Below are 18,847 nucleotides of genomic sequence, written 5' to 3' on the forward strand. Positions count from 1 at the left end.
GGGTTTACCTAGAGGTTAAACTAACAAGCAAGGTTTAATCAGATATAATGAATGCAGTAGCTACCATCCTTTTTGGCTAATCTGCTTAGAGCTTCTAAGGGCCAGGTTTAAATTCACATTTAAGTATTAAGCTTTAGACTGGGAAGCTTCTTTAATTATTCAGCCAAATGGAGCAAGATCTCTTATATGGTGCCTGGAATGTCTGAAATTTGAATTTATTTACAAGGAAAAAATATCTAAAGATATTTGAGATTAAAAAAAAAAAATCTAAAACCTGAAAAAAAAATTTAAATTGTCTGATTTGTGTAAAGGATTACGCTACAACACATAAAATCCTACACATTTGGTGTTTGTTTTTGGTCAATCTAGTTGTGGTTATTTTGTACATGCTTATTTTAAAAGGCATTAATGCATCTGCCAGGGCTTAGTCCACTGAACCTGTAGAATGAAAAAGATCAAATCAGTGATGAGTTCTTATATGCATTCAATATATATTACCATGGAATGCTGAAGAGAAAAGACTCTCACATCAGAAGAATCTCACTATGTTCCAAACAGACTGACATCAGAAATTATTTTCCAGGCTCATTCACTGATAAATCAACATGAACATCTCCATTATCTATATGGAGAAGTATCTGTGGCTTCAGGAAATTGTGCAGGAGAGCAGAAATGCCAACAAAAAGATTCACATATATTATTCACTGAGCACACACTTTTAAAAATGTTTGTAGCATCTAAGTCAAATTATTTAAATGTCAAGTTATGACAAAATAGCAATGTTGAAAATTTAAAGTGAAAGAACCAAGTCTAGCTATCCTAGAATCAGATAAACATTACATTATATTTACCGCATAAAAAATACAAGGGTTTCATCCAAAAACAGTGTGTGTGTGTGTGTGTGTGTGTGTGTGTGTGTGTGTGTGTGTGTGTGTGTGTGTGTGTGTGAGAGAGGGAGAGTTTCAGACTTTCAATCTACTGATCAGTACAGCATGTGACACTGACAGCTAGGTTGAATGACCTCTGCTGTACACCTGACTGTGACATTAGGAAAGTGTTCAAGTAATGCTTTATTTCTGTATGTCTGCAACCCAAAATCAGGTTTGGTTTCTCATTGGAGAGGGGAGCCAGTGGGCTTCTAGTAAATAATTCAGCTCTCCATCCTCATGCTTGGCTCCATACACTGCTAAAGTTACTGCAAGGGAACAGGATTGGTTTTTATACCATCAGATTTATGCAGCTGTTGTTCAGTAGCTGCTGAATAATCAATATTAAATAATGGATACTAAATATTACTGCATTACATTGCTAACACATTACCTCATGGCTCAGCTGCATTTATAAACTTAAATATTGATCAGTGTCACTTGTTTTAACCTCAGGAGTATCATAGTAGAAGTCAACCTAATTGGCTACTTCCAAACATTTTCACTTTTATTCCTGCTCACTCAGTCTGAAAATGACATTAATGATCATCTCATATGGTTGTTTGTGTGACCAATAAAATTTGAATTTGAATTCTGATTAGCCATGATGGTGCTTGTTTGAAGGTACACACACACACACACACACACACACACACACACACACACACACACACACACAGCTGAATGAAGAGGGTGATTTGATGCACTTACATCTACCAGTGTTTAAATTTCATCATCACCATTACATTCATAGTAGGAATACTTCAAAAGGAATAACTTTTTGAAATTTAGAAATGAAATTACTCTTTCATTCATTCACCTTAAATAACCTCTTTATCCTGGTCAAAGCCATGGTGGCTCCAGAACCTATCCTGGCACTGTCTGTTGCAGGGTAGTAATAGCATAATTCAAATTGTATGGCTTTAATGCCAAACACATTTTAGCTAGATATAAAACTGATAAAATACGGGCTACTTGGCCAAGCACAAAAAACAATGACAGATTGTGCATGAGGAGGAATTGCCACACAGCAAAAAAAAAAAAAAAAATCTTATCAAATGAAAATATCTTGTACATAGTAAAATTGACCAAGCATGTCATAAGATTACAATAAACCAATATATGATTACTTAGTATATTTCCAGATAATGTTATGAATTGAAAGTGTGAAATAATTTTGTTCTATTGGTAGAACATTTTTGCAATTTTAAGCATTTATTTAAAAAAAATATCTTCCAATAGAATAAAAAAAATTTAAGTTTAAAATGGGGAAAAGCATCTATAATAATTATGAATATTTATTTATTTATTTATTTATTTATAATAATCTCATAATAAAAAACACTTGATACATTTTTCCATATTCATGATATCTTAAAGCATATACGCAGAACCATGGCCTCACTTTTTGTTTATAAATGCGTTGAGACCTCAAGAATGGCACAGGAATAGTTTTAAGCATTAACTATTAATCTAATATAGTAATTTTTATGATTAAAGTGATTCATATAGGTAGTGGTCTGAGTGAATGACCTTGATGTCTGTAACGCCACAGCAGGAAGTCCATCAGTCTCATCGCCATTTCCGCTATACTAAAACACAGAGCTGACTGCAACTCCGATCCTCCATTTTGAGCTAATTTATCACCATGCCATATAGATGTGTTGCTGGTCGGTGTAGTAACACAACAGAAGGTGGATTTACGTTGCATTCATGCCCCAAGAATGTTCAAACTGCAAAGATTAGGACGTGTTTTGCAAGAAGTTTACAGGCACATTGGGTGCCTACGAAGTGGTCTCTCCTCTGCTCTGCATATTTTACTGAAGACTCGTATGAGACCTCTGATTTGTTGAGGAGTGTTGGCTATAAGCCCGTATTGAAAGAGGGTGCAGTACCAACAATTAAAGGAAAATAAAACTATAAGAAAAGGAAAGCAAGTTCAGTTGTACCAGTTCTCCCGGAGTGTGAGCCAAGGGTTGTTGCTAAAACCTGGGAAGGAACAGGACATATTATCGCTTGGGCAGTGACCTCCCTGCAGTTGTTGCTAAAACCGATGACGTCCCGTCCCGTTCCGGGTTTTAGTAATTGCTTGAGCCGAGCGGTCATGGCGGAGTACTCAGTATGGAGAAAATGGAGAATGAGTGAACCAGCCATCTGATTTCTCCACTGGATATGCTTGCCTCAGCAGCAATATCTCGCCCTTACATGGAAGAAGCAAATGAATGGAGAACTGAATGAACAACTGAAAGTCAGATGGTTTCAAAACAATCGGCCACAAGCTAGGCCTTCAAGAAGCAAGAACACAGATGGGTAAGAAGCGACTCTCATTTGGATACAAAACAACAAAAACACTTGTTGTTTACCTGCATTTAGATTCATACATGTAACTTGTATTGTGTATTTAAGTTACGGGTATAAGATTATTTAATATGCTTCAGAATGTGATTGTCTCAGTTCATCTGATTATTTAATTAGCCTTTTACGTTTTATCAGTGAAAATGCATGCATGTACATGTATGTTGCATAAGTTATAACACCTATCCTGTTTTAATGAGAGTCAAACCACAATCAATGACGTCAAATCAGTCTTAGTTGAGCAAGTCGGTAATGGTATTTCTTATTTTCACCATAAATTTTTATTTATATGACTTTGGTCTATGGCTGTCAAAGGCCTCGGCCTTAAAACCGGTTGCCACTGTGACATCACCCACTCAGGGTTGGCTGGCTCAGTGGGGCAACTCGAATGGCAACTTTGCAATTAATTTTAACTCTCAAAAATAGATATTTTTTATTCCCATTTATGCAGCATACAAGAGTCAAGGATGGAGATACTATCCACTCAGAATTTTATTTAAAAGGTTCTGCATATCTCCTTTAAGTTATTATTTTTGCAGTGTACAGAAAAGCAATGCTTCAGTTTTGCAATGCTTCAGCTTTTAAAGAGGATGATTATCACAATCCCAAGTTTTGTGTAAAATGTCTTGAACAGTGGGAACTACCTTACATTTACTTAAATATCTTTTAAATAAAGTGTACTATTCAATAAATAAATGTGTTTTTATAAGTACATTTTACTGTTATTCAACTAAATAAAGTACATAGAGAAAACATACTTTTACTCTTCATGTTAGAAAAAGACAAAGAAAAAGATTTTGGAAGAGGTTTTGATATGTGAGTACTAACCATTGTTTTTCTGAATTGAAGATCCTCAAATACTGTGTCCCTCAAATCTACCAAATGCTTTTAGAACACTTTCACTGGATCCTCCTGTGGGCTCTTCCACTAAGTTCAAGAGAATTTTGTCAGAGCCTCCAAATCCAAATTTGTTTTGTGCTAATGGACTTTCCATATATACACCATAGTTAATGTTGCATTAAAGGCATTTACTAAACTCAAAAGTGTGTCAGTTCATTCTTGGGTACATTGCTGGGGGTGGTGATTACAACTTTGTATTCTGAGTTTTGGTTAATACACAAAATGGGTGTAAGATTATATATATATAAATATATATATATACACACATACACACTATATATATATATATATATATATATATATATATATATATATATATATATATATATATATAAACAGACCAGAATAAAAGTGGAACAGGAGACGTCTGACATACCTGTGCCACTGTGATGGTGCTTCCCACCCCCTGAAGGCAAAAAAAAATGGCTTTTACAGTAAATGACTCCTCAGTGGCCCTCCACAACCCCCTCCCCACAGAAAAAAAAGATACATTTACACATGACAAACAATTTCTGAAGAACATGCTGGGACCTACAGGCTAACATTAGACATCATAAAAGACCACCAGTGTGGCTTCATGTGTTAAAACAATTTTTGTCTGTGGGGAGTTGGATGAGGGGGGCACAACTGCCTTCAGATACATGTTAAGTTAGTGTTTTTGGAGTGGGACAACCACTTTGGTTGTGACATTTCATCCAGCCACGTCTGTTTCTTTGTCACTCTTACAAACAGCCACATACATGTAGGAATGCATTCACGTGGTTACTGAAAGGCATAACAGCTAATATGGGACAGTAGTGCATGGGATGCTATGGCTAAGGGCTGGTCTTCCTTCAAAACTCAGTGCAGCTCCATGATAAGAGCAATGAAAAGGAAATTTTGGGGTCTAGTCTTAAACTCACACTCTCAACCATGCCAACCTTCAAACAGTCTCTATTCTTATTTGGCTTCTACATGGATAATCTTTTCTTTTTTTTTGTCAAAATGTTACTAATTGATACCACTATAGTTTACACATATTACTTATTAGGAACACACTGCTTTGTCTTTTGGGGGTCCACTTAGTAATACTGTCACTAAACATCTTTGTTGCCTGTATGTTTAAGCCAGTAGGGAACTGAATGGAATTGTAGGTCTCACCTGGGATACTGTAATGCTGCACTTTTTTGCCAGTTCTTCTTTGGCTTCTTCACTTGGATAGGGGTTACTGAGGTGGGAGTAGAAGTACTCATTCAAGATCTCTGTGGCCTGCTTGCTGAAATTACGTCTTTTTCGTCTGAGATGAGAGGAGGGAAGAAGAGAAGAGGAATTTGATTATTAAGAAGAACAGAAATGTGTCAATTTGGGTTGAGATAACTGCACTGGGTCTGACTCAGAGCTCAGAGAACTTAAGGATAATGAGGGGATGAGGACTTCATGAAAAAAAATACTGGAATTTTTAGCTTGGAAGAGGACCCCCCCCCCCACACACACACACATTTAATTTACTGGTAAAACTCTAGCCCAAGCATGCAATGTGTAATGTTTTGTGGAGACAGGTTCTCTCACTCTTTTAGGGTGACCAGACGTCGGGACAGTCCCGATTTGGGGTTGTGTGTCCACGGATATGTCCCGGTTTTTGCCACTCGCGACGTTTGCGACTGAGCAGCGTGGGAATCATTAGCGGAGAAATGTCTGCATTTACTATTTTGATGAATTGACAGGAATCGCAAACTTTCCTGGTTACTGCCCCCTGGCCCTGTGGCATGGGTGTTTATTTAGCCACATTATTCCAGACAACAGAACGTGTTGCCATGCAACAATAAAATAAACATCAACTGGCGCGAATGTTCTTTGTCTAGCAGCTAGCAACAATAATGCCGCAGCAATTATGCCGAAAAGAAAATGTACCGGTACCTTTTCCAAAGATTTACAGGGCACCTACCCCTTCCCCCGAGAGGTGCAGAACAATGTGCACGAAGCCTACTGCACACACTGTTTTGTTTTGTGTTGAATACGACTTCAAAGTGCTTTGTTCTTGTACTGAGTTGGGTAGCCTATGTTGCAAATGCTGTGCGCTCCTGTGGGGGCTTTCCTCGGGCTGTCGCCCCTCTCCTCCTTTACTGCTTTTTTGTTTGAGTGTATGGAAGCCGCGAGAGGCCCTTCACATAATCTTTTTTTATTCACCTTGTTATCCCGATATAACGACATAATTAATTCAGGATCTCGAGAAAACAACACAACTAATTCGAGATCTCGAGAAAACAAAACCGTTATTCTGTGATCTCGAGAAAACAAAACAATTATTTCATGATCTCAGCTGGATCACTGTATCTCCGTCGGTAGAGATGAAGCCGGGCCAGTCTTCTGCGGAGGTGCCGTGGACTAATTTTGAAATTATCCCTTATTAAAAGACTTAATGCAATCTCTCCCTGTGTCAACCCCTGATCAAAATATTGCCTTATTAGGTGATCGATTATTCCAGACATTCTATTGACCGTCAGCATATCACAAGTCTCTTGGCGCACCTGAATGAACCATTTCTCAGCTGTTTACTCGAGATCATGAAATAATTATTTTGTTTTCTCGAGATCACGGAATAATTGTTTTGTTTTCTCGAGATCTCGAATTAGTTGTGTTGTTTTCTCGAGATCCTGAATTAATTATGCATGGATTAAAGCAAAAGAAAAAAAATTATTTGACTGAAAATTTACGGGGGGGGGGGGGGGGGGTATGGGTGGATTTCGATGAAATTCTACGGGGGGGGGGGGGGGGGGTTATGGGTGGATTTCGATGAAATTCTGAGAATGGTTAACTTAGAACTGTTAACTTTATTATCAGTTAATTAATGGATTAATATATTCAATTTATTGCACTTTCTTTCCATTGCTTCCGTATATTATTTTTTGTGGCAAACCACACAAATGCAAGTGCCTGGAATGTTTAGTTTTTTGCACCATGAACTAAATGGCCCACCTCCACTTGTTTTTTACACCTTTATCGATGGCAGACACATCAGTGCCTTCTTTCATGTAAAGCGCATCCATGCTGCCGAAACCGAAAGCAGAATGACATGCTCCTCTATGCTCGACGTCAATATAGAAAAAAGCTTGGATCTTCGCTTAAATTAAAATTGGGGTTTGACCTTACTTTGTGTTGAATACGACTTCAAAAACAATTCAAGATTTTATTAAGAGAAATATTGTGGCCTACACGAGTACCTAAAAGATCGCGTGAAGTTGGCTGCTATCTACTTTCTCATTTTCCTCCATCATTTCATAGGCCAGAAACAGATGTTTTGACGTAATTTAACTTAGTAGGCTATGATTATTATTTAACCGCAGTCTTCTAGACGTTTTGGCTGTTTGGGGCATTGAACGCTGGTGTATGATTTTCAGGGAATAAAGTTTAGCGCATGTCGGAACATCATTGCGCTCGCAGCCTCCAACTCCTCAAACGTCCTTTAAATTGTGATATAACGTAGGCTATAAGGCACGGTTCTAACATACCTTACACATTGGCCTAACGAAAATAATAATTGTTGGGGCGTCTGCTGATTTGTTAGCTATAAATTTAGGTCTAATTACTTCTGACAGTCTGCAAGCATTGCACCGTCGGGTCTTCAAGTCTGGCTGAAGCAGAGGAGCGGACTTTCCGGGGTTTATTTTTTCGTTTTTTTTTTTTTTAACATGCTCTATTTCTATATGTCCAAGTTTGAACTAAGTCATTTTGGCAAGATTTAATTTAATACAAAACAGAAATGGTCAGACACAAGCACGCTAAGCACATGGGAATGTATTTTGCCAATTTTGACAGCGCATGTTTTTTTAATGCCGCACCGTAGACAGCGAACGTTTAAACATGATCGCACATAGGAAATGAACGAAGCATGGCTCAAAAACAAAAAAGTTAAATAAACCCTGCTGATAGTTGATGGTGTTGCAACACATCAGTGTTATAACCCAATCTCTACCCAACCACCCGTCATTTTAATTCTCCTCGGATCAGCACCGACCTCACATTTGGCTTTGGGAGAGTTGACGGAAATCCGTCACACGACGGAAAACTTTAATCCATGATTATGTCGTTATCTCGGGATAACAAGGTGAATAAAAAAAAAGGATTATATGAAGGGCCTCTCTCGGCTTCCGTAGTATATATTCTCAAATCACTTGTCTCTTTTTTGTTTCTGTTTTAACATACCATTCTGACAGTTTGGCCATGTTGCTGTGTTGAACAGCTTGTTGCACCTTCCATTAAAGTGTTCACTTTTGTACACATCTTCTTGCTTTATTCATTCAGTTGTGGGGAATGGTTAGTAAGGTTGATTCTGACCTAGGCTATGTTGAGGTCACATATCTACTTTTTAAGTTCATGCTATCGTGCATACAATTTTAGAGATATAGCCTACATGTGCATATGCATTCTTCTTGGTGTTCTCACAAACAGGTGAAATAAATCAGTTTAAATTTGGCCTATGGACATAGCCTGGCCTATTCTCAGCCATTACAAAATCTGTTGTCTGACCAAAATTTAACTGATCTGTATACCACTATGCTACTAGATAATAAAATGCCTGTTTGTTTTATTTCATGTGAGATGTTGATAAATGTGAGCTTCAACAAAATGATAAGAGCACCTCTCTTGCCCCTTTTCCACCAAAGCAGTTCCAGGGCTGGTTCGGGACCAGTGCTTAGTTTGGAACCGGGTTTTCTGTTTCCACTGACAAAGAACTGGCTCTGGGGCCAGAAAAACCGGTTCCAGGCTAGCACCAACTCTCTGCTGGGCCAGAGGAAAGAACCGCTCACGTCAGCAAGGGGGGGCGGAGTTGTTAAGACCAACAACAATAACAAGACCGTGAAAGATCGCCATTTTTAAGCGACGAGAAGCAGCAGCTGTACAAACGCGAAGTCATCCATTATTATTATTGTTGTTGTTGCTGCTGCTGCTTCTTCCATGTTGTTTTTGCTTCGATATTCGCGCCAAGGTTTATGCAAACGTAGCGCGGTAACTGATGTATACAGCGACGTAATGACGTATACAACGATGTAACTGACGTATACAGCGACGTAATGACGTGGCTTCCTTTAGCACCGCGAGCTATGGAAAAGCAAACTGGTTCTCAGCTGGCTTGCAAGTTGAACGAGTTGTGAACCAGCACCGGCCCCGAACCAGCCCTGGAACTGATTTGGTGGAAAAGGGGTATCTGAGTGTCACGTTTACGTAAAAAAAAGGTGTGCATGCACGAGCATGGTCGCGCGCAAAAGTGTCCCGGTTTCAGACTAGGGAAATCTGGTCACCCTATCTTTGTTGCTTACTTGTTCTTGTTTCTTTCTTTGACAGAGGATTAAAATACATTTGTGTATATTTCATGATAATAGAGAAAAAAATCTACCATCACAGATGACTACTGTGGAGTACTGCACCATTGTTTAATTCACTGACTGAATTAACAATGTCAATTTGTGCTTAGCTTTGTTGTCTCCACTGAATGCTGGCATCTCTGCTTTCTGCTTCTTTTCTCCTTGCCTCAGGCTTACTACTGATAATACACTGCCTTTTTCCTTTCACCTTGTTTAAGGCCTTTCAAATGAGCAACAGCTATGGCCAGGAGACATTTGAGCATTCTTTTCACATCGAGCTACATTTACTCATTGTTTGCCTCTCTCTGTCTTACTACTGACCTCTCTGACACTTGTACCAACTGTTTGTGATTACTGTAATCTAGACTGCCTGCTAATGGCCTCCTATCCAGCAAATGCAAATGACTAATCTTCTCACTGCATCTAAGCTTTCAGCTATGCTTTCAGGTGCATAACTTGACAATGCTCAGGCCAATGCTATGTTGAAAACTGGCATGTCTTACCACACACATAGTTGTGGTCAGAGGTTTACATACAGTGACAAGAATGTCATCTTGGATATAAATGTCATGGCAATATTTGGGCTTTCAGTAATTTCTTTGAATTGTTCTTTTTCTGTGGCAGAATGATTGTACAGCATACATCTTTAATAAAAAAAACATGAATTTGGTGCACAAGTTTTAATTTTCTTTGGGTTTTCTGAAATCAACACAGGGTCAAAATTATACATACAAGGCCAAAAATGTACATACACTCACTTAGATTATTAATTCAGAGGTGCTGAAACTTCTAAAATGTCTCTTATCTTGCCAAGGCCGAGGTCTCTTAACTTCCTGTTAGTGATCATGATTGACTACAGCTGGTAGCTTCTCTGTGCCTTCATAAAAAGGGTTTGTTTACAGCACTCATTGGATTGACCAACACACAGTAAAACGGGAAAGTCCAAGGAGCTCAGTGCAGATCTGAGAAAGAGGATTGCAGATATACACAACTCCAGAATGCCTCTTGGAGCCATTTCTAAACAAGTGAAAATTCCAAAATCAGTTCAAACAATTATATGCAAGTTATTGTGAGGTGTAGTCACTTTGCCAAGTCACTTTGCTTCAAGAAAACCCAAACTGTCACCCTCAGCTGAAAGGAAATTTGTTTGGATGGTCAGGAACAACCTGGGAACCACCATGGCACAGCCCTGCCATGAACTGGAAGCTGATGGATCACTGTCTACAGTTCAGATCACCATGGACTAAGGCCCTGTTCACACGGCAATGGATTCAGGTGAATCTGATAAAATTGTTTATCGTTTCGGCCTGGCGTCCACACGGCACCGGCGTTTTGGGTGCCCCAAAACAAAATCTTTTGAGAACGGGTTCCAGAGTGAAAAAATCGGGCAACGGAGCCATTGCGAAGTCGTCTGTATGAGTAGAACGGATTTGTTTACGATGACGTCACAACCACATGTGCTTCACGCTGGGTAGAAGTGTAACAAACTCAATGCGAGTTGTCAACAAATCCTATAACTTGGTTCATGAAACGTGCTTACAAAATATTTTCACTGTGAATATTTATTGTGTAATGGTGCAAAGTGAGAGAGAGAGAGAGAGAGAGAGAGAGAGAGAGAGAGAGAGAATAACCCTTAGGGCAGAGTCAATCCCGGCAGCAAAAATAGGGGGAAAAAAGGAGCGATCTCACCTCTTTAGATGTTGGTTTAAGTCCGACAATACATTCCTCAAAAAGGGCGTAGAAGAACAAAGTAATCCATCAACGTGTAGCATTCAATTTATTCCGGACCATTAAAGAATTCTGGAGGATATCAGAATGTTGGCGTACCGGCTTCCATCTACCCCCGTTCATTCCTCTTTCCGCGTCTCCATTCAAAAAACAAGCACGTGATTTAAAGGGACTATATCCATAGGATAGGGAGTGAGAAAGTGTGTGCGTGTGACAGGGATAGTCACTGTGCGCATGCGCAGTTATGCGCATGCGTCTACTTCTATTGTTCTGGTGTCTCTGATGGGACCGTCTTACAGCGCACGTAGTGGTGTGGCATGTGTATTGCATCGTTTTCAGCAAGCGTTGCATTGCCATATGAACCTGATATTTTACTGATCCGTTGTCCATGTGGACGCGATATTTAAAAAAAAAAATCTCGTTGCCATTGTCGTGTGGATTTAGCCTAAGAGGCTGCTATCCAAGAAATAACCCCCTGCTCCAAAATTGACACCTTCAAGATTAACTAAAGTTTGAAGCTGACCACACAGACAAAGAAAAAGCCTTCTGGAGGATAGCTGTATGGTCAGATGAGAAAAAGATTGAGTTGTTTGGCCACAATGACCACCATGTACAGAGGGACACTGTACCAGCTGGTGGTGTGGTAGCAGCATCATGCTCTGAGGCTGTTTTGCTGCCAGTGGAACTGGTTCATTGCACAAAGTGGATGGAATAATGAAGGAGGACTACCTCAGAATTCTTCAGCATAAACCATCAGAAACTTGAACACAACTTGGGACTTGCAACAGGACAATGAACCCTGGTTGTGGAGGATGAAGCAGGCTAACATTAAGCTTAAAACAAGTCCTGACTTCAACCCTGTTGAAAATATATGGACCAAGCTTAGAAGTCAAGTCCATGCCAAGAAAAAAACAAATTTAATTGAACTCCACCAATTCTACCATTAAGAGTCATGAAATATCCAACCATAATTCTGCCAGAATTTTGTTCATGGTAAACAAAAATGATTGGTCAAGGTGAATCTTGCAAAGAGACATTTTACCCAAATATTAGGTGTGCTGTATGTATATTTTTGACAATTTATGTATAATTTTGACCCTGTGTTGATTTCAGAAAACCCAAAGAAAATTAAAACTTGTGCACCAAATTCTAGTGTTTTTTTATTAAATATGTATGCTGTACATTCTGCCACAGAAAAAGAACAGTTCAGAGAAATTACTGAAAGCCCAAATATTGCCATGACATTCATATCCAAGATGACAATCATGTCACTGTATGTAAACTTCTGACCACAACTAGATAGATAGATAGATAGATAGATAGATAGATAGATAGATAGATAGATAGATAGATAGATAGTTTTGTGTGTGTGTGTGTGTGTGTGTGTGTGTGTGTGTGTGTGTGTGTGTGGGTGGGAAGGGGAGTTGTAGGCTATTTCACTAAGACAGTGACAAACAGAAGTCAGAAGCATTCAGAAGGTCAAACTTAAAATGTTTCATTCAAAAACAGACCTGGCATCAAGGAAGCGAGACCTCAGGATCATGACAGCTTCACAGGTACTTTGTTTGAGCTGCATCTGGATGGAACTGAACTTGCGATGGATGATGCTGACCATACGCTCAATCTCTTTGGGTGAGATAGGCCGTGTACGTGACTGCTCCCGCAACAGGTTCATCACATGGGTTGTGAATTCGTTACATGCCTGGGGTAGAGGTCAGAGAATCTTCATAGAAATTTTTATGACTTTAATGAGTAGTTGATAGCTAGTTCTTTAGGTTTGGAAATAAGCCATTGGACCTTCAAGCTTTTTACTTGGTAATATAAATCAAGTTTGGTAATATGCTATATAGCCAAAAGTATGCCGACACAGCATTCCGAAGCCATGGGCATTGAGTTATTCCCTCTTTGCTGCTATAACTGCTTTCCATTAAATTTTGGAACATGGCTGTGAATACTTGTGGCCACTGAGACACATGAACACAAGTGGTTTGACAGTGCATCTTTATGGATCTCACTTTGTGCTCAGAGGCATTGTCTTCCTGGAACATGTTTGGATAAGGCCCATTTGTTCCAGGGAAAGGAAATCTTAATCCCCCAGCATACTCAGACATTCTAGACAATTCTGTGCTCCCAACTTTGTGACAGCAGTTTCAGAAAGGCCCTCATATGGGTGTTATGCTCAGGTGTCCACATACTTTTGGCCATATAGGATATTTGAGTAGAGTTATTATTTAGAATAATAATTTTGGAGTTATTATTCAAGTGAGGGAAAAACAAAATATAGATTATGCTGTAGATTATTATGCCTTTGACAAATTATTTAAGCTCTATCAATACATGTGCAATAATAATTCTTCACAGAGTTCCCTGGCTGAACCCCTATCATCTTAACTGCATTCAATTAAACTGAGTTCAAAGCATCAGCTCTTGAAAAGGAGAAACAGTTTGTTGCAGAGTTGAATACTTGAGCAGACTAGTAAATTAAGTAATGAATATGCTGAATTGCCATTTAGCACTTGCCCAGCAGGTCTCTAATTTAACTGTATTCCAGAGACCACTAAAAAGGAGTCAGTGATAATGCAACTTGCTTAGGACAATTGTGGGCTGATTTAAAAAAAAAAAATGCAATCAGTAGGATTTACCTTGCTTGGCTACTGTTCCACACGATTAAAACAGCTTTTGGTGAAAGCAGTAGGTCACACAATCACTTGTTAAACACTATATATACAAAAGTTGTGGACACTTGACCATCATACCCAGAGCGTGTGCTTTTAGAACATCCCATTCCACATTTAGCACCTTTGTTGTTATAATACCCCCCACTCTTCTAGGAAGGCTTTCCACTAGATTTTGGAATATGGCTATGGGGATTTGCCCACTGCCAAAAGAGCCACAGACGTTGAGTGAGGAGGCCTGGGGCGCAGTCTGCATTCCAGTTCATTCCAAAGGCGTTCAGTGGGCTTCAGGTCAGGGATTTGTGCTCAAGTTCTTCCACTCCTTGGCAAATCATGTCTTCATGGGGCTTGCTATTTGCACAGAGGCATTGTCATGAAAATGTCTGGACTAGGCCCCTTAGTTCCAGTAAAGGGAACTTTATTGTGACAGCATACAAAGACATCCTGTACAACTGTGTGCTTTCAGATTTGTGGAAGGCCCACATATGGGTGTGATGGTCGGGTGTCCACAAACTTTTGGGTATGTAGTGCATATTCTATATGTAGTGAACATTTCACATGAGTCTGAATTAAATGAACTTTTAAAGTAAAACTTTTAGCTTTATTAAATAAAGAATAGGGAACACACTAAAAAAAGAAATAGAACAGGATAGGAAATTTTTGTTCATTTTACACTCATTTTCCCCCTTTTTCTTACTTTTGTTGGGAATAAACTGGATGCATTTATTTCTGACCATCACTGAAAATACCAAAATATCACTTTGAACTCTGGATGCTGTTTTCTGAAAAATACAGTACAAGGCTCCAGTCGAGAAGGCAGCCCTCTATATCAATATTCTCATAGCCTCTGCATACTATACGGTAAATTAAAGAGTCAGCTCAATATTAATGAGGGAAAGCTTAGACAGCTACTGTGAGGCAGTCTGTACAGTTTAGGCCTTCAAAGTAAAAAGAATTGCAAATCACAGTTGCTTACAGTCTATGATGTTAGATTGTGATAAAAGTCACAATAAAACAGGAGATGTTTTCTCAGGTTTTATTCTTTGACAACTGTCCTAAGCAGTAGGAGAGGTTATCTTAGTTGTCTACTTACATTTGTCAAATACCATGGGCCTACAGTATGACAGCTGTGCTTATGACAGCCATATACTGTACTATATCTGTGATCATATACATTCCCCTATGAAAGTATTGGACTGGCAAGGCTGATTCTTTTGTTTTTGCTATAAACTGAATATGTTTGGGTATGAGATCAAAAGATGAATATGAGAAGTATTTCAGCTTTCAATTCCTGATATTTACATTGAGATATATTAAACAACTTAGAACATGGTACATTCCAATTTTTACTGTATTGAAACACAGTCTACATCAGGGGTTCTCAACCTTTTCTGCTTTGAGGTCCACCTATTCATACTTGTACAGAGTCGGGGCCCATTAAAAAAGATTTCCAATTATTTTGGCTCATCTATTCTCATCTCATCTCATTATCTCTAGCCGCTTTATCCTTCTACAGGGTCGCAGGCAAGCTGGAGCCTATCTCAGCTGACTACGGGCGAAAGGCGGGGTACACCCTGGACAAGTCGCCAGGTCATCACAGGGCTGACACATAGACACAGACAACCATTCACACTCACACCTACGGTCAATTTAGAGTCACCAGTTAACCTAACCTGCATGTCTTTGGACTGTGGGGGAAACCGGAGCACCCAGAGGAAACCCACGTGGACACAGGGAGAACATGCAAACTCCACACAGAAAGGCCCTCGCCGGCCACGGGGCTCGAACCCGGACCTTCTTGCTGTGAGGCGACAGCGCTAACCACTACACCACCGTGCTGCCGCTCATCTATTCTATTAGAATCTAATAATCTATTGTAAAGTGTATTGATGGAATGCAACATCACTCCCTGTTACAGATGGGAGCCCAGAAATTAAATAAATGCAGTAAAAACAAACTGTTTTTAATTGTAGGTATTGTATTTAAAACTGTATGGATGTGCCAGAAGCTAACATAAAACCATGCCTGCAGGGCATTTTCAGCCAAAAGGGATTAATGATCCAAAAGTAGAGTCTGGCGTGGGTTTCCCCCACAGTCCAAAGACATGCAGGTTAGGCTAACCGATGACTCTAAATTGACCGTAGGTGTGAATGTGAGTGTGAATGGTTGTTTGTCTCTATGTGTCAGCCCTGCAATGACCTGGCAACTTGTCCAGGGTGTCCCCCGCCTCTTGCCCATAGTCAGCTGGGATAGGCTCCAGTTTGCCCGTGACCCTGCACAGGATAAGCAGTTACAGATAATGGATGGATGGATTAATGGATGGAAGTAGAGCCTGGTCGATTAACACACAAACTTATTGCCATGTTTATGTACAGCAAACAAGCAAGTTATTAAAACTAAGAAGTACACTCAAAAGAAATGGATACAGAAACCACTCAATGGGATAGATCCTTACACATTAACAAAGAAGGATTTTTCCTATGAGTTAGAAAATTATCCATATGCTAAGTTCCCCGACATCTCAAACTACCTGGTGCTGCAGACATTGTTCTACATGGACAAACAGATGAAAACCTGGAGGAGCATGGAGGCGAACAACTTTTTATATGTGGCTGGGTTAAAGATCTGGGGATCAGGACACTACAATATAGACAGCGGTAAACAGATTGAAGTGCAAGAAGAGTGTTTATTAGCAGGTGTGATCTTTAAGTCAAGTTTATTTTTATAGCACTTTTAACAGTAGACGTTGTCACAAAGCAGCTTTACAGAGAATTAAAGACTTTAAACATGAGCTAATTTTATCCCTAATTTATCCCCAATGAGCAAGCCTGTAGCAACGGCAAGGAAAAACTCCCTCAGATGACATGAGGAAGAAACCTTGAGAGGAACCAGACTCAAAAGGGAACCCATCTTCATTTGGGTGATAACAGATAGCATGATTATAAATAACTCACTTCTATAACTGTGTCCTATATAGTCACAATGTATAACTGTGTAACCAGGAAATTCATTATAGTTTTAACTTGAAGTCTGTTTTTTTTTTATTTATAAACTGTTCACTGATGGAAACTTGAGTGCAAAACTGTTCATGACAACTGCAGTCCTAAAGTTAGCAAGTCAACTGTAGTCCTCAGACATAAATGCATTACTGTAAGTGTCCAGAGCAATCTTCCAAGTGTTTTTTTGTTTGTTTGTTTGTTTGCTTTTTACAAAAGCAAAATGGAAAACAGAGTATTTAAATGGCGTTATAAACATGATGAGAAATAAACCTGACAGTGATAATGCTTCGCAAAGCCCCTGTGAAAACAGCTTCCGTGTCTGTGCTGATTGCACTCAAATCAGTATCAGGTGTTTCCTATAATGACCGGGTCCCAAGTGGCCATGTGCTCTCACAGTGTGTGTTGTGCGTGTGCGGCCGCTCAAGCTGCGCCAGACTCAAGTGCGTGAAGGTGCGACAGTCAAGTGTTCGCCTACTGTGTGACCACAACTTTTAGCTCACATGTATATCACCAAAATGCCTCATTTTCATTGAGAACCCATCGCAAAGCATTGCAAGCTGTAGTGTGACCATAGCTTAATGAGGCAGATATGACATCGGCTGCAACCCAGCAACTGTACCCTACTACGAGTAAAAATTAGCTTCCACTTGAAAAAAAATTGCGGCCCACTAGATGGCGCTTGGTTGAGAAACACTGGTCTATCTGTCACATTTGCACCTGCTTCCCAGAGTTCGCAGCAGCCTTCAAACATGGCCGCCACAGACCTCAACAACCACACTGCATTACACCACTCTCAGTCTCCGGAATATTAATTATCATGCACACCTGTTCATGATCACAGCCTCATTACCACTGTGTATTTAAGGACTCTCAGGTCTCAAAGGCATTACAAAGTAAGTGTTCCCATACCGAACTTTACCAAGCCTTGTTATTCCATGCTGTCTATTTGGTTATTGACCTTGTTTGTGCTTTGGTTATTGATTATAGTCTTTTCCTTTGATATCCTGTTTGTGCCTCACCTGACCCTTGCCTGTTTACTGACTCTGCCTTCAATTATTGATTAAGATTTGTCTGCCAGCTGTGCTGCAATAAACTCTCTGCTGCTTTTATATCCATCTGTCACCTGCATACCTGTCAGATTACTTCATCATATCATGGATGTAGCGTAACGGAGCTGGCAAGGTGCTTTGTCTGCACAAGGGCATCTCCTAGGACCGCAACAACAGTGTTAGTGCATTTCAAAACTCACCAATGCTGTATCGCAGGCATTCCTGATGTGCTCTGCGCCCGTTACGAACTCCAGCATGCTCATTCCACATCCTGCAAAGTTCTTAGAAGTATCTGAGCGTAAAGGTTTCCTACCATAGTGTCCCCTGTTTTTCACAGCTCAGATAGGAACCACTGATCAACAAAAGCTTGCTCAGTTCATCAATCTTCTCACAGGAAAAGCACTCAAGTGGGCAACTGCTGTGTCGGACAAGGACAGCAAGCTGACAACCTCCTATCAGCACTTCATTGAACTGTTCTGCCAAGTCTTTGATCATAGTCCCAAAGGTGTGGAAATCAGCAAACAGTTACTATCAAGCAGAGGAAGAGAAGTTGTAGAGTATGCTCTGGAATTTTGAATGCTCACAGCCAGAAGTGGATAGAACGAGACAGCTCTCAAGGCAACATTTCATCAAGGACTCAACCCAAAAGTTCTCACTGAAGTAGTCTGCTGAGAGGAACAGGCCTCTTTGGACTCTTATCAACCTGTCCATCCAACTCAACAAATTGGTCCAAAACTGACCGTCTCTGCAAAGCCTGACGCAGTCTCAGAGTTCATGGAGATCTCCTGCACCAAAGTGGCTTGCTCATAGCATGAGTGAAGGTGCAAGGAGGGGCACTGCTGTGGAGAAGCCAAAAACCAAATGTCACACTGC

General features: G+C 39.9%; 1 protein-coding gene across 4 annotated transcripts in view; it reads right to left on the reverse strand.

The window, feature by feature from the left end:
- Positions 1-18,847, reverse strand: part of pbx3b (pre-B-cell leukemia homeobox 3b) — a 404,527-nt gene that overhangs the window by 77,124 nt on the left and 308,556 nt on the right. For all 4 annotated transcript variants that reach the window (XM_060930780.1, XM_060930779.1, XM_060930781.1 and 1 more), the window contains exons 5-7: positions 12,763-12,953; positions 5,322-5,457; positions 4,558-4,587 (exon numbers count right to left, since the gene is read on the reverse strand). In XM_060930780.1, the coding sequence (XP_060786763.1) occupies positions 4,558-4,587; positions 5,322-5,457; positions 12,763-12,953 (357 nt within the window). The remainder of the gene's footprint in view (positions 1-4,557; positions 4,588-5,321; positions 5,458-12,762; positions 12,954-18,847) is intronic.

This window comes from Neoarius graeffei, chromosome 10, assembly GCF_027579695.1.
Source record: "Neoarius graeffei isolate fNeoGra1 chromosome 10, fNeoGra1.pri, whole genome shotgun sequence".
Taxonomy (NCBI): Eukaryota; Metazoa; Chordata; class Actinopteri; order Siluriformes; family Ariidae; genus Neoarius; species Neoarius graeffei.